The sequence below is a fragment of the Panthera uncia genome, assembly GCF_023721935.1.
Source record: "Panthera uncia isolate 11264 chromosome A1 unlocalized genomic scaffold, Puncia_PCG_1.0 HiC_scaffold_16, whole genome shotgun sequence".
Lineage (NCBI taxonomy): Eukaryota > Metazoa > Chordata > Mammalia > Carnivora > Felidae > Panthera > Panthera uncia.
Genome location: NW_026057576.1, coordinates 79,079,363 through 79,092,738, shown reverse-complemented (window position 1 = coordinate 79,092,738; position 13,376 = coordinate 79,079,363). Strand labels below are relative to the sequence as shown.

Sequence of the window (13,376 nt, the reverse complement as noted above, 5' to 3'; positions counted from 1 at the left end):
GAGGATTCACGTAACTTGTATGAAGGAGAGAAATCTTGGGGGTACTCCTTGATGACTCATTTCAATGTCTACACCCCTGTAACCACCACCCAGACCCAAATCCAGAACATTCCAGTGCCCAGAAGCCCCCTGCCCTGCTGGCAACAGTTCCCCGGGGCCTCCACTCTGCCTCCACCCAGACCCAGACGGTTCAGCTCTTCCTGCAATGGAGTCACACGCAGCCTCCCGCTCCCGCCACACTCCTGGGGTCAGCCACGTGCTGCTGGAGCGGGTCCCTGAGCCACGTACCTCAATCTCCTTGTCCCTGCTCCCGCCGGTGGGGCCGTGCGAGTAAAGCCGCCACCATCCTCTCACCCTTGCTGCATGGGGCGGGCGGGCCTACGGGCCCCGGGGCTCCCTGGCCATCCCCCCGCCCCTGCAGACTCACCTCCAGGACACAGAGCAGCTCTTCCACGTACACCCGTTCCGTGTCCAAGAGCTCATTCATCACATGCCTGTGAGTGGGGCACAGACAGCGGAGAAAGCATTAGAGCAGGAAGGGCACAGAGAGAAGATGCTCGGAGCAGGGATGGTGGGAGAAGAGAGAGGGCGCCAGCACATGGGTGCAGCCCACTGAGGAGCCGTGGCTACGCGCCTGTCTCTGTGGAATCAGTCTTGTCACCTACGGCTTGAGAAAGGGGGACACGAGCCATTTCAAGTCACCAGAGTCCTGCCTGAGGGTCCAGGGACAACAGGCTTTTCTAGGAGAAACCGGATCAGTCCTGGTCCCAGAAGTGGACCGTACATCTGTCCACAGCGTGGGGCACGTGTGTCCACGCCAGGACGCCAGCTTTGGGGTAGAAGCTGACTATCCACCAGCTCTGGCTTGTTTGCACTCTGATTCTCTGCGGCCAAAGGCGGAGATCTGACAGGGTCGCACCTGCCGTGTCTGGACCAGAGCCGCTCACCTCCGCAAGATGGCCAGGCTCTCCTCCTCGTCGCCTGTGGAGCTGCCGCGGCCCTGCCGGCTCTCAGTCACTTCGCTCTGGGGAAAGACGAGCACGCAGCGCATTGAGCATTCAGATGCCAGAAGGTGCAGCCTGGCGTCCTGACTTCAAGGAGCCCCACCTCATTCCCCGTCTGGGGAGGAATCTGAGGTCCCACGGGACAGGCAGGGCAGGGGGAGCCCGGTGGTGCTGGACCGCGATGGCGGGCAGCTGTTGTGGGGGCAGCATGGACTGTGGCCTCACCTTGGCCCTCCTGTAGGGCCCTCTCCGGAGCATGCTGCCCTCAGGACTGTTCTCAGAGCCTCTCCGGCTGCCTGGTTTGGAAAGAAGTGGGGAAGGAAGACGTGGCTTCATACCTTACTGCCTGGAGAGGAAGGACTGGACCTGGGAGCACCTGGGGTTACTTTGAACTTTCAGAGAGAAAAGAAGCAAGTCCCCTGGAGAAGGGTGAGGAAAGCAGAGAAACATGGAGAAAGAGGAGAGCAGGTGGGAGACAGGTGAGCAGGAAGATGGCCGGCCGCACAGGCTAGCATGGAGTCCGTGAGCACGAGGGACCCGGACACCACCGGGCCAGGGGCCAGGGTCCCCTCTGATGGGTGCCACATGCTGCAGCAGGTGGCGGGAGGGGGCCGGCTCTCCACAGTCTCACCAACTTGCGGCCCACTTGCCAAAGCCCCGAAGAGGACGGCGGGCAGGTGCCGCTGCAGGAGGGGCTCCAAGGAGCCCATGAGGGGCTGTTGCCTCGGGGGCTTTGGGCTGTGGTCAGAGATGCTGAAGGAGAACCATTTTGGCAACAGTACTGAGGACAGATGGGCTGGGGCAGAGACCGGAATGCTAACCAGGGAAAAGTCCCTGGACAGCCAGTGAATGTCCTAGTCCACGGGCCACCCCCTCTCTGCCCCAACCACTCGGCACACACTGGCCCTGTGCCCATAAAAGTTCATTTACAAACTGGGCGAGGGCCCGCCGTGGACGGGAGGGGTGGTGGCTGTGCACACCTGGGGAGGGGCAGGGTGACTTTGTGAGTGCCTCTGGCCGGGGGGCCACCGGCTGCACGGGCCGCGTCTGCTTGGCCGCCAGCTTCTTCAGGCTGGCCTGTCTCCGGTGGAACATCTCCTCCGTGCCCTCCTGCTTCTGGTAGACCTTCTGCACATGCTCCTGAAGGGACACGTGTGTGGGCTCGTGAGCCAGCGATGCCAGCAAAGTGAGAGGCCTGGCCTCCTTAGAGGCTGGGCTGTAGTGTCACAGCCAGCCGCCAGGGCGCAACCCTGCACTCCCCCCACCCCCACCCCCGCCGCAGGAGGGAGGGGTGGGACCCCATGGAATGCAGGACCTGGAGCTTTGAGGAGAGTCAGCTGGAAGGGAGGGAGGGACGCGTGGCCCCCACACGTTCCCTGCGGGAAGGGTGTGACCCTGTGGGCGCCCTGGGGGTGTGGGCAGCTGGCTGGGCGGCAGTGGGGGCTGGGGTCGGCGCGATGTACAGGGGGGCACGCAGGAGGTGGGGTGCTGGGGAAACCAGGTGGGGGCGCCCCCAGTGGTGGTCTTGCAGAGAAAGACCCCAGGCACAGGAAGGCCACCGGGTCACGGAATCCTGTGCTGAGGGGAAGCTGAGCCTCAAGACACCCAGGGTCCCAGAAGAGCTCATGGCGGCCGCCCCTGCCCCCACCACGAGCATGGGCCCCACTTACCATCAGGTCTGTGGTGAGGACGGGTTCATAGTCCTGGTAGATTCTGTCGAGCTCCTGGATCTTGTTTTCTGCGCCAGTCTCCAGAAACTTCTCAATTTCCTGGAGGGCCGCCTCAGCACCCTCCTGGGACTGGCACTTGTCCACAGGCTGTGAGGCCAGCAGGTAGATTCCCTCATCACACCACTTCATGGACTGGACACGCCAAGCATGGCAGAGGGAGAGAGCGGGCCCGTCAGAGGCTGGGTCTTGGCGTGTGTGTTATGCGTGCTAGGCCGGGGCCCTCCGGTCCCACCAGCGGCTGTCACGATTCTGGGGATCTCTGCAACCCAGCTACACGGCGCCCCAAGGCTACGTGCATCATCCGGCCTGGACTCGTTCACACAGAGGACAGAGGGGCCAAGTGCAGAGAATTTCTGGTCCTCGGCAAGATCTATCAGCTGTGGCAAGTGAATTCTAGAAATGGGCATCTGTGACTGGCTGGGCCTTGAGACAGGCCCATGGACAGCAGGGCGTGGGGCCAGCTTCCAGCCAGTGACTGCGGTCCACATGGGAGGGGCAGGTGTGGGGAGGGGGACCCCGCGGGACCAGGAGGGCATGGGGAGGGGTCTCACCGCCTCCAGGAGGCTGTGCAGCTCCAGGGACTTGCTGAGCAGCCCCCTCCTCCTCTCGACCTCTGCCGCGAACTGGTCGCACAGGTGCTGGAGCTCATGGCACTTGGGGCGGATGGAGTCCACAGCGTAGTGCCTGCTGTCAATGAGCTTCTCACCCTCCAGGGCAAGTGCGAGGGCCCGCTCTACAGACACCTGCGTGGGAGCCACCCCAGGCACACGGCTCAGCTTGGGTTTGTTAGAGCAACAGGTGCGATTTCCTGGGTGGGATCCGTCAGGGTGGGAGTGAGAGCGGGAGGGGCTCCGTCCCTCCACCCGTGGACACCCCCCACCGGATGGCGAGATAGCCCCATTCCCCCGCCTTCCTAAGTGACCCTGGTGGTGCCCTGAGCACCCCCCGTAGGCTGTCTCCTGCCCACAATGGCCTACACCACCGTCCTTACGCTGGACTTCTCCTCGAAGCTGGTGAGGTCCTTCAGGAGATGCCCTGCGTGTGCCAGGCTGTTGCCCACATCCGTGAAGGTCGCTATCTTCTGGGCCAGCGCGTCTAAGGAGGCTTTGACCTGGAACACAGGAGGGGCAGGAGGCCCGGGCCCATGTCAGGTATGGAGGTCCTGCCTGAAGCAGGAGAGGAGGGAGGACAGAAGAGCTAGGTCCTTCCCGGGAAACCGGGCAGAGGGACATGCCCTCAGCATGACAAGGAGCCTCCACACAAGTCCTGCAGCCTAAGGACAGCTGTGACATCGGTGAGAACAAGAGTGTCCACCAGTCATAAAGCCGGTGCAAGACAGCAAAACCAACACACAACTGAACAAATACAAACACAACCAAAAAGCATCAGATAGAAACGGAAAGAACCAAGCCATCCCTGTTTGCACATGACCTACTCCGATATGTAGAAAATCCCCGAACTCTTAGAAAACCACTCCTGGAAAAAGTGAGATCAGCGAGGTTTCAGGAGACAAGATAGACACGCAAAAAGCAGTTGTATTTCTACCTATGGTGATGAACACACGAACACCAAAATTTAAAACACCATTTACAATTGCTTAAGAATGAAATACTTAAGTGTAAATCAAACAGAACATGTACTGAAATGGTTTGCTGAAAACTGTACAATACTGATGAAAAAGCTCTAAGAAAATCTAAATGCAAGGTAAGACAGACCCACTGCATTCACTGATGGGGAGACACGCTGTAGGAAAGATCTGACTCTCCCTAAAATACAGGTTTACCACAGTTCCTATCAAGACCCCAGCAGAGCTGCGCAGATATAGGCAAGATCTTACAACATAGATGCAGCCAACAGAGCAGAAGCAGAGCTAGGCCAATTTTGGGAGAGAACAGAAGGACTGTGCACTTGACTTCAAGACTCACCGCACAGCCATGGTCACCAAGACCGCGAGGTGCTGACAGATGGATGGGGTGCATGCCCAGAAACCCACCCAAACAGAACTGCCCAATGGCTTTCTGACATGATTTCTCTTCTCCTGTGGAGAAGAGACAGCCTTTTTGACAACCGCACCAGAGCCCCTGGACATCCCAAGATTAAAGACTGAACAATAGGGGTGCCTGTGCGGCTCACTCGGTTAAGTGTCCAACTTTGGCTCAGGTCATGATCTCACGGTTCATGAGTTTGAGCCCCACGTCAGGCTCTGTGCTGACAGCTCAGAGTCTGGAGCCTGCTTCAGAATCTGTGATTCCCTCTCTCTCTGCCCCTCCCTTGCTCACACTCTGTCTCTCAAAAATAAATAAAAATGTTAAAAAAAAAAAAACAAACAACTGAACCAGGACCTGATTCTCACCCTACACAAAAGTTAATTCAAAATGGATCACGGACTTACACGTAAAACTATAAACCTTTTAGGAAGAAAAGCTGAGGAGAACATGGTTGGGACCTAGGATATGGGATGGACCAAAAGTGTGATCCTTAAAAGAAAAAAATTGGTAAATGAGACTTTATCAGAATTGAAACCTTTGCCGTGTGAAAAGTGCTGTCAGAGGCTGAGACACAGGGACAAACTAAAGAACAGATTTTCAAACCGCAGGTCTGGCCGGGGCCAGGACCTACGCATATAGGGAACTCCCAAGTCACAGGAGTAAAACCCCCACCCCCACCCAGGACGAGGGTCACAAACGGGCAACCAGGAAGAAGAGGCACTTCACCAAGAGGACAGACACAGCCACGAGTGCAGGCAGGCCGGTCCGTGTCGCCAGCCATGAGAAACGCACAGCAGAGCCACAGTGAGGCGCCCCCCATACCCCCAGAGTAGGCGTGTAAGGTATGCACACCACCGGGCACAGTGCGGGCGTGCAAGAGCCACGTCCTCATGCGCACCACTGGGCGCACAGGTGCAGGTGCTCTGGGGACACGTCAGCAGCTTCTCAGAAAGCTGAACATCAGCAACCATGACCCCCAACTGCACCCCTGAGCATTTACCTCAGGGAAATGATAGCTGTGTTCACATGGACAGTGGCACGTTTTATATGGTAGCAAAGTCCTGGAAACAGCCCAGGTGTCCTTCAACAGGAGGACGGTTAAACCGTGGCTGGTCCACGGCCCAGGACACTAACTACTCAGCGGGGACAAGAGCGAAGACGCAACACCTGCCTCCATCTCCAGGGAATTTAACAGACGGTGCTGCCTGAAAAGAGCCAGGAGGCCAAGTATGCGTGGCACCACTTCTAGAACATTCTTGACACGATAGCATATGGAAACAGGGAGATCAGAGGTTATCAGGGGTGCAGGATGGGGTGGAGGTTCAGGAGGGAGGGGTGAGGGGTATGGTTCGGGAGGGGTTGGGGGCTCAGGGGGGGGGGGGGAGGGGAGTTCAGAAGGGAGCAGGCGGGGGCGGGGTGGGAGGGAAGTGTGTCTGCAAGAAGGGAACACGGGTCTGTGTTGGGACAGAATGTTCTGTGTGCTGAGTGTGTCAGTGTCAATGTCCACACTGAGATGCTGAGCATGATTTTGCAAGATGTGTCCTCTGGGGGAAGCTGGATTGAGGGCACGTGAGGTCTTGCTGGATTATTTCACAATGCACACAAATCTGCAACCACCCAGAATAGAAAGCTTGTTTGGCCAGCCTTCCTCAGCCCCTGCAGAAGTACGTCACGGACGACCATGCTCTCCACGCGCCCCCAACGGCGTGCTGTTCACAGGGGCTGGTGGGAAACCTCTCTGGTCCAAGTCGGGGAGGCTGGCTCCCTGTGCCTGCCCAAGCTTGGCAGTGATCGCTAACTGAGCCAATCCCATGGTTTCTGAAACGTGACATTTCAGGACTGGTCGGTGGGGGGGGGGGGGGCGGTGTCGGAACCTGCCCTTGCACACGGCCCTACAATAGCCTTAGTGCCGGGCTTGGTGCTGTTACTTGTTTCTCATGCCCTCGAGATCCCACCCCCCACCCACCCCCAGTCCTGACCAGAAGGCCCAGGGAAAATGTCGTTCCATGGTGAGGGTGAGGGCAGGCAGATGTGTCCGTGTCCTGACCCTGCATAAATGACTGACCAGCGGGCTTCTGTGGAGCCCCAATGCTGACGATTAATGCCAGGACCACGCCTCCCTGTCCTGACCCTCGTGCCGCCCAGTATGGGCAGGATGGGGCCCTGGGCCAGCACACAGCAGGCGCAGACAAATGCACGCTGGTAAAGGAGCATATGCATGGCTCCTGGACGCGTCCCTGGGGAACACGGAAGGAGGTGCATGCCGACGGGGTCTGGTAACCTGTTGTGCGCAACGGCTCACTCGCCACGCGTTCCAAGGTCTCGTCCCACCCAGTCTCACGGCTCCGTGTGGCGCCGCCGTCACCAGGGCAGCTCAGCGCGCAGCGGCTTCCTGTGACTGGAGCGCCAGGCGCCCCCACCGCGACCACTCACCTCTCGGAAGTCCTGCTCAAAGTGCCGGAGCTGCAGACACTGCTGGAGCTTCTGCTGGTGCTTTGCCCAGAACTCATCGAAGGCGGCCTCGGTCTCGTTCAGCTGGGCCAGGAGCCTGGGCAGGGGTGAGGCTCCGTCTGAGAGGGTGCGAGGTGCAGGGCACGGGTTCCATCTCCAGGGCTGCCTGGACCCTCGCCTTCTCTCTCAGGCCCTGGACACGGGACTCGCAGGCAAAATGTGCCAGAGGGGGAAGGGACTAGTGTGTTACAAGGTTGATGTGACAGTGCTCTGCGCTTCTCACATCTGACTTGGGTTCAGGACGAAGGGCACAGTGAGCTGCCACCATTCGTGGTCACGGCTCCCAGGCCAGAGCCATGCCACCCTGTGCGTGTTACCCTGTCAGCACTGGGGTTCACCCCAGCCTCCCCCATGTCCCCCGGGGCCTCCCACGTCCCCAGCATGGAGCACTGGCCTGGCGTGTGAACCTGGGCCTGGGTCAGCCTGTGGTGGCCTGGGTGTCACCAGCAAGCCGTTCAGAGGCTCTGCTCCTGTGCCTGCCTCCTCCCCAAACGAGGACCTGGCCTATGCATGGAGCTGCGGGCATTCCGGGGCGCCATGCGGTGTTAGGGACGGCAAGTATCCACACAAAGGGGGCCCAGGGAGGACGTGCTCGCGGTCCCCTTCACAGGGAAGGCGAGAAGACCCGAGGCTCAAGTGGGGGGCGGGAGCTGGTGGGTCCCTTCCTCACGGGCACACCAGCGGGTGGGCAGGGCTGGGCAGGTGGGGAGGGGAGAGGCTCCATGAGGCTGGCAAGACCCTGTCACCACGGACTCCCTTGAATGTCTCCCAGGCTGCAGAAAAGTGCTGTTCGCTCTGAGAAATTTTCCTGCCCAGAACAGCCACTTTCTTCGGGATATGGAAGAACAGCATTTCAGCGGTAAGGACCTGTGGCCCCCTTTCTTCCCATGAGGACGAGAGGATGGGGGTCACTGCCGCCTGTCACTCTGTCCCCAGTCCGTGGCCATGCCCTGCCCCCGGCTCGGGCCTCACCTCTGCACGGTGGTCTGATTGTCCAGCTGGTCCTGGCTCAGGCTCCGCCCCCCGCCCTTGGCCAGGGGCTCTCTGACGCTTTGCAGGAGGCTCTGTCCCTCGTCCAGGGCCGCCCTCATGTCCTCCTGCGGGGACAGCACAGGGCCTGGCACCCCACGCTCGCTCCCTTGTTCCCCTAGAGCCACTGAAGGACGGCAGGTGTTGGAAGACTTCCCCAACTGTGGCTGGGGCACAGCTAAGGCTACAGGTCGCTCGGGGTCGGCGGATGAGGTAAGAGATAGCAGGAAACCAGACCTCTGTGGGCCTGATCCCACAGTGTCCCCACCGCCAGGAGCGAAAGAGAGGGCAGGCTTCTCGGGCTGGGGGCTGCCCCCAAGGACCACCAGCGAGAGGGTCACGGCCACCACTGACCCGGAGCCACACCCCACCTGGCACAGGCTCCCTGGGCACGGGGTCAGTACTGGAGCACGGACACTGCTTTGCGGGCTGCGGTCGCCCAAGGCGGCCCATGACCCGGCCTGCCGCCTGGGAACTGGGGGCAGAAGTCTTGCCTTGCTCGCGCTCATAAGCGGCAGACGCGCCTGGCGAGCAGCCCTGCAGCCCCGGCACCTCGGACGCCCAATCAGAGCGAGGCTGCGGCTCCTGGCTGCACTCAGGCTCCACGTCCCTCAGTCTGACCACGAGCCCGCTTTTAGAAAGGAGTGTGTTCAGTTCCCCTGGGAGCGCTCGCCAGGTCCCCTGCCCCAGGCATCTTGGGAGCGGCCTCGGCCTGTCTTGCCCAATGCCCATGGGCCTGCTTCCCCTTGGCGGCCTCGCACAGAAACCACACGTACCTTCGCTTTGTCCTTCTTCTCCGTGTGAGCGCAGAGCACCGAGCTTGTCGACTGGACGTCATTGGGCAGCTCCGTTTCGGCCAGCTCGGTCCCGAAGGACTGCAGCATCTGAGCAGTCTGCTTGACCATGAGGGCGAAGCTTTCGATCGCCTGGGGAAGAAGGAAAACGCCATCACCAAGCTGCACCGGGAGGCAGGTGTCTGGTGCAGGGGCTCGGGCGTCGTCAGAGAGGGCAGGACCACAGCAAGCCACAGTCACACCTAGACCAGACCCCGGGCCTGGTGGCTTCAGAAACGTACTGGACACTCTCTGCGTTCACTTTCATCAGCCAGAGTCCTTCTGTGCCCAGTCTCCCCTTGCCCAGTTAAGAGAGGCCTGAGGGCCACATCCGCCCCCACCCCTCGCAGGGCTGTTGTTTCTTGGTCTCTGAGCCCAGAGAAAGCCACTCCCGAACTTATTACTCATGTTATTTCTTTAGATGACTGAGGTCCACTGAGACCATCTCCTCATTCTTGGGGAACAGAAGTGAGGTTACTGGGAACACAGCTTTGGAAAAGGCAGCATCGTAGTGCAAAAGCTATTTGGCCGATTAACTCAGGGTTAAGGAGACCCACTGCCCGCAGCCAGCACCCGCATGCGGGTGGCCCGGGACGACTCACCGTACGGTGACACAGCCACCTCGTGTGGCAGTAGTCCAGGGTCCCGCCCAGGTCCTCAGTCAGTTGGGACTTGTCGATGTAACCGTGTAACTCTGGCACTGAGCTCAGCATTATGACCTAGAGGAGGAAGAAAGCCGCCCCATGAAGAGACCACCCAGCGGACAGGGGAGAAAAGCTCTCCCGCTGTTCACTAATGGTGGCAGTGTGGACAGGAGGTGCTTGGCTTTGGACCTGGGCTTAAACCTCAGCTCTACCACTTCCAGGCTGGTTGGCGTCAGGCAAGTCACTTATTCTCTCTGTGCCTCAGTTTACTCCTTTGTGAAATGGGCCTGTGACGATGGGCCTCAGCAGGGAGGGAAGGTGTTGGAACCCTGACAGAGCTGGGCACACCACCCATGTCAGGCATCCGCCAGGGAGTGTGCGGTGGTCACTGAGCAGTGCTCTGACTTGAAAGAGGATGGTTTTGTCATTGTTCCCACCAAAGCCCAGCAAAGTCACTACAGACATCACCAGAGTCAGGGCCGTGCCCTTCCACGGGACACGTGGCTTCAGGGACCGAGGAAGCTCTTTGCACAGGGCTTGCTTTCATTGGTCTATTTCTCTTGTCCTTTCTGAGGACATTCTGTCCATGAGTTTTGGGTAAAAATACAGCCTTTGCTTTGTAAGCTGTCAGCCAGATGCTGAGGTCCTACAAAATAGGTCCTGAGAGCTTCCGGCCAGATGGAGCCTGAAGCCCCCTTGTGTGTTGTTGATTACTGAACGCCACACGTCTGCGTAGAGACCTGTTGTTAATGAGGTTCACATGCCCAGTGGCTGGACATGGGTGTCACGCTCCCCTGGGGCTGAGAGGTGGCCGTCAGAGGAGACTGGGTCCTGGTGGGAGCACAGAGCACGTCTGGTGGTTTCAGTGCCAGGCCACTAACTTTCAGCCGGTGTCTCTGTGGTTTTGTCCCTAACCGTCGAGGAAATGGGCTGTCAGAAATGAAGGCGTTTCGGTGCTGCAAACACCGCGGGTGCATGGGTTTTCTCCAAGACCCGAAGCCCGGGGGTCAGGGTTGCAGCATGCGACTCACCCACGGGGCCAGGGGCGCCTCACTCATGGCCCCTGACCGGGCAGAGCACCCCCCCCGCCCTGCACCGAGGAACAGGTAAAGGTGTCACGGACAACCATCGTCATGGGCGCTCAGGTCCTTGAAGGCAACCTGGTGGGCATTGTTGAGGTGGTCTCAAGGCGAGGTCACAAGCTGGGAGCTTGTGTGCAAACTAATTCGTGGAAAACAAAGGCTTCCTGGGCGTTGTCTGGCAGCCTGCCCCGCACTGCTCCCACAGTGACTGTCGTGACGCGGGGTACAAACAGGCTTCACAGGAAATAGGCTTCCCCGGTGCCCAGGTGGGAGGGGCTCTATGTGGCCTTTGTTTTCTTGAGGATGGGCGACTGGCGGCAGGGAGTGCCCTCCCTGAGGCTGTCTGTGCTGCTGGGGTGAGGACAAGAGGCAGGGGCCGCCCACTCCGCTGGCTGCTCAGGGTCCCCTCCGTGGGCTCGGGACACTCACACCCAGTCCCCGGGCCCCCATCTGGTCTCTGGCACTGGCAGAGCCTGGCTGCTTCTCGCTAGGAGGCTGATGATGGCTCTCAGCCTGTTGGGCTCTCGTTCTTCGGCCTGACCCTCAGTAAGAATGTTCTAGACTTGTGGCTCTGACAAGCACCTGCACTTCCACAGGGATCACCCGAGGCACAGGGTGGATGTCAGCCCTGGGGAGCACTAGGGAATGAAGGGGCAATGCCCAGCGGGGTTGCTGTGCGCTTGGGCACCTTAGCACCTGAAGAGTTTTGATCAGCTGCGTGGGCCAAGAACGTGGTCACACTCCGTTCTGCCCACAGAGCCGCGGCAGGCCACTCACCGGCACCTTCATCTTAAAGTCATCTCTGTTGAATTTGAAAGCGAGGTCAGAGAGGGTCCTTTGGAAAAACCCTGCTGGGCGCAGGACAAGGACGAGCTGGAGGTTTGCCGGGAAGGACGCCTGCAAGAGAACAGAGAGGGCCGTGGGCAGACGCACTGCTGGATGCGGGGTCCTTGCATGGCTGCAGTGGATGTGTGGTCCAGGCGGAAGGGCGCTCACTGAGGCTGCGTGGTTGCTGACGCTGGGCTGTTAGACACGTCCCACGTCTTACCAGGAGAAAGTCACACCGCCTCTGCAGCTACGTCACGTTCGTTATCAGCTATAAAGTCAAAAGCTTATTACACTAGTTACAGGCTGAAAGGTGTCCTGCCAAAGTCACGTGTTAAAGCCCAAACCCCAGTGCCTCAGGATGTGACTATATTTGGAGAAAAAGCCTTTACAGAAGTGAACAAGTTTATGTGAGGTCATCAGTGTGGCCCCCAACCCAATATGCCTAGTCCTTATCGGAAGGAGACACTTGGGCACAGACACACAGGGAGATGCCGTGCCAACATGGAGGCCAAGACGGGGGATGTGTCCATAAGCCCAGGGGCCCCAGAGATCACCAGACACTGCCAGAAGCCGGGGACAGGGACAGGGTCTCCCGCATGGCCCCAGGGAACCAACCTGTAAGCCCCTTCACCTCGGACCTCGGGTTCCAGACTGTGAGGACGCGAGTGGCTCTCTGTTGTTTCCAGCCCCTCAGTCTGTGGCACTTGTTATGAGAGCCCCAGGGAACTAAGATGCTTGTCAAAGAAAAACAAAGCCATATAGACACAAGCTGTGTTCCAAAACACACACGGGAGCTCGCACCCTAGCGCACGCACCGCAGACAGGAGTCTCTTGGCTGCCAGCTCTGCCTATGAGGTGTGTGACCTCGGGTACACTGCTCACCTCCCTGTGCCTCTGTTTCCCCGTCTGTGAAACAGGGACAAAACAGTGCCTCCCCCAGTGCACACTCCTACTGCACCTAATGTGGTGCTCACACAAAGCCTCAACAACGTGGTATGACACATATCACTGAAAGCCTACTCCACATGCCAATACTTCCAGGTGCTGATGCCCAGGGAGCCCCCATTACTACAAGAAGCATTCTGAAGGAACTGAGTTTGATTTCTGGATAACTAGGCCCAGTGCAGCTAAAATACAATGTACAGTAAGGAGCAGCACAGCCCAAGGCCCCACATCGTAGGGGCAGGAAGGGGCGCAGCAGGAGAGACGGCTGGCCTGGGTGTCCTGGCTGTGCATGCGCCCCTCTCTATATCTCCCGTGTGTCTCAGCCTGTTCACCTGTCCACCTGCTGATGGATGCTCAGGCTGCGGCCATACCCTGGACCACGCTCTCGGGCCCAGACCGCTCTCAGCCTGGCCAGTGGAATCGAGCCTGAGATGAGGAGCCCATAGTGTAGCTGTCCCAGTGGGAGGGAGCCTGGCCTCCTCCTCCTGACCAAGCCCGTCCCGGAGTCTGGGAACACGGGGTCTGACAAAACTCTAGGAACAAAAGGTACCTGAGGGCCTCACTAGGGAACATAAAACACGTTCAGTCCTTGTGTGGTTCCGGTGGCTTTGAGAAGACGCATGGACCAGGGCTGTGGTTGTCTGAGGGTGGCCCCTCTCCTTTCACATGTACTGCCCTGGTTGGCCCACCCCACGCAGCCCTCAGACTCCACGGCCCTGTGGAGTGTCTGATCCAGAGGGTCTCACAGGGCCTGGAGCATCCCCGGAGAAGCTGGGGAGAAC

The 13,376-nt window shown here is 59.3% G+C and overlaps 1 protein-coding gene across 4 annotated transcripts in view; it reads right to left on the bottom strand.

Annotated features, from left to right (window-relative positions):
- MCF2L (MCF.2 cell line derived transforming sequence like) overlaps positions 1–13,376 on the bottom strand; it is an 84,791-nt gene that overhangs the window by 14,903 nt on the left and 56,512 nt on the right. For all 4 annotated transcript variants that reach the window (XM_049647248.1, XM_049647250.1, XM_049647247.1 and 1 more), the window contains 12 exons: positions 11,599–11,718; positions 9,698–9,814; positions 9,039–9,188; positions 8,206–8,330; positions 7,156–7,270; positions 3,726–3,845; positions 3,286–3,477; positions 2,675–2,866; positions 1,985–2,144; positions 1,230–1,300; positions 948–1,024; positions 428–494 (listed from right to left, as the gene is read on the bottom strand). In XM_049647248.1, coding sequence (XP_049503205.1) covers positions 428–494; positions 948–1,024; positions 1,230–1,300; positions 1,985–2,144; positions 2,675–2,866; positions 3,286–3,477; positions 3,726–3,845; positions 7,156–7,270; positions 8,206–8,330; positions 9,039–9,188; positions 9,698–9,814; positions 11,599–11,718 — 1,506 coding nt within the window. The remainder of the gene's footprint in view (positions 1–427; positions 495–947; positions 1,025–1,229; positions 1,301–1,984; positions 2,145–2,674; positions 2,867–3,285; positions 3,478–3,725; positions 3,846–7,155; positions 7,271–8,205; positions 8,331–9,038; positions 9,189–9,697; positions 9,815–11,598; positions 11,719–13,376) is intronic.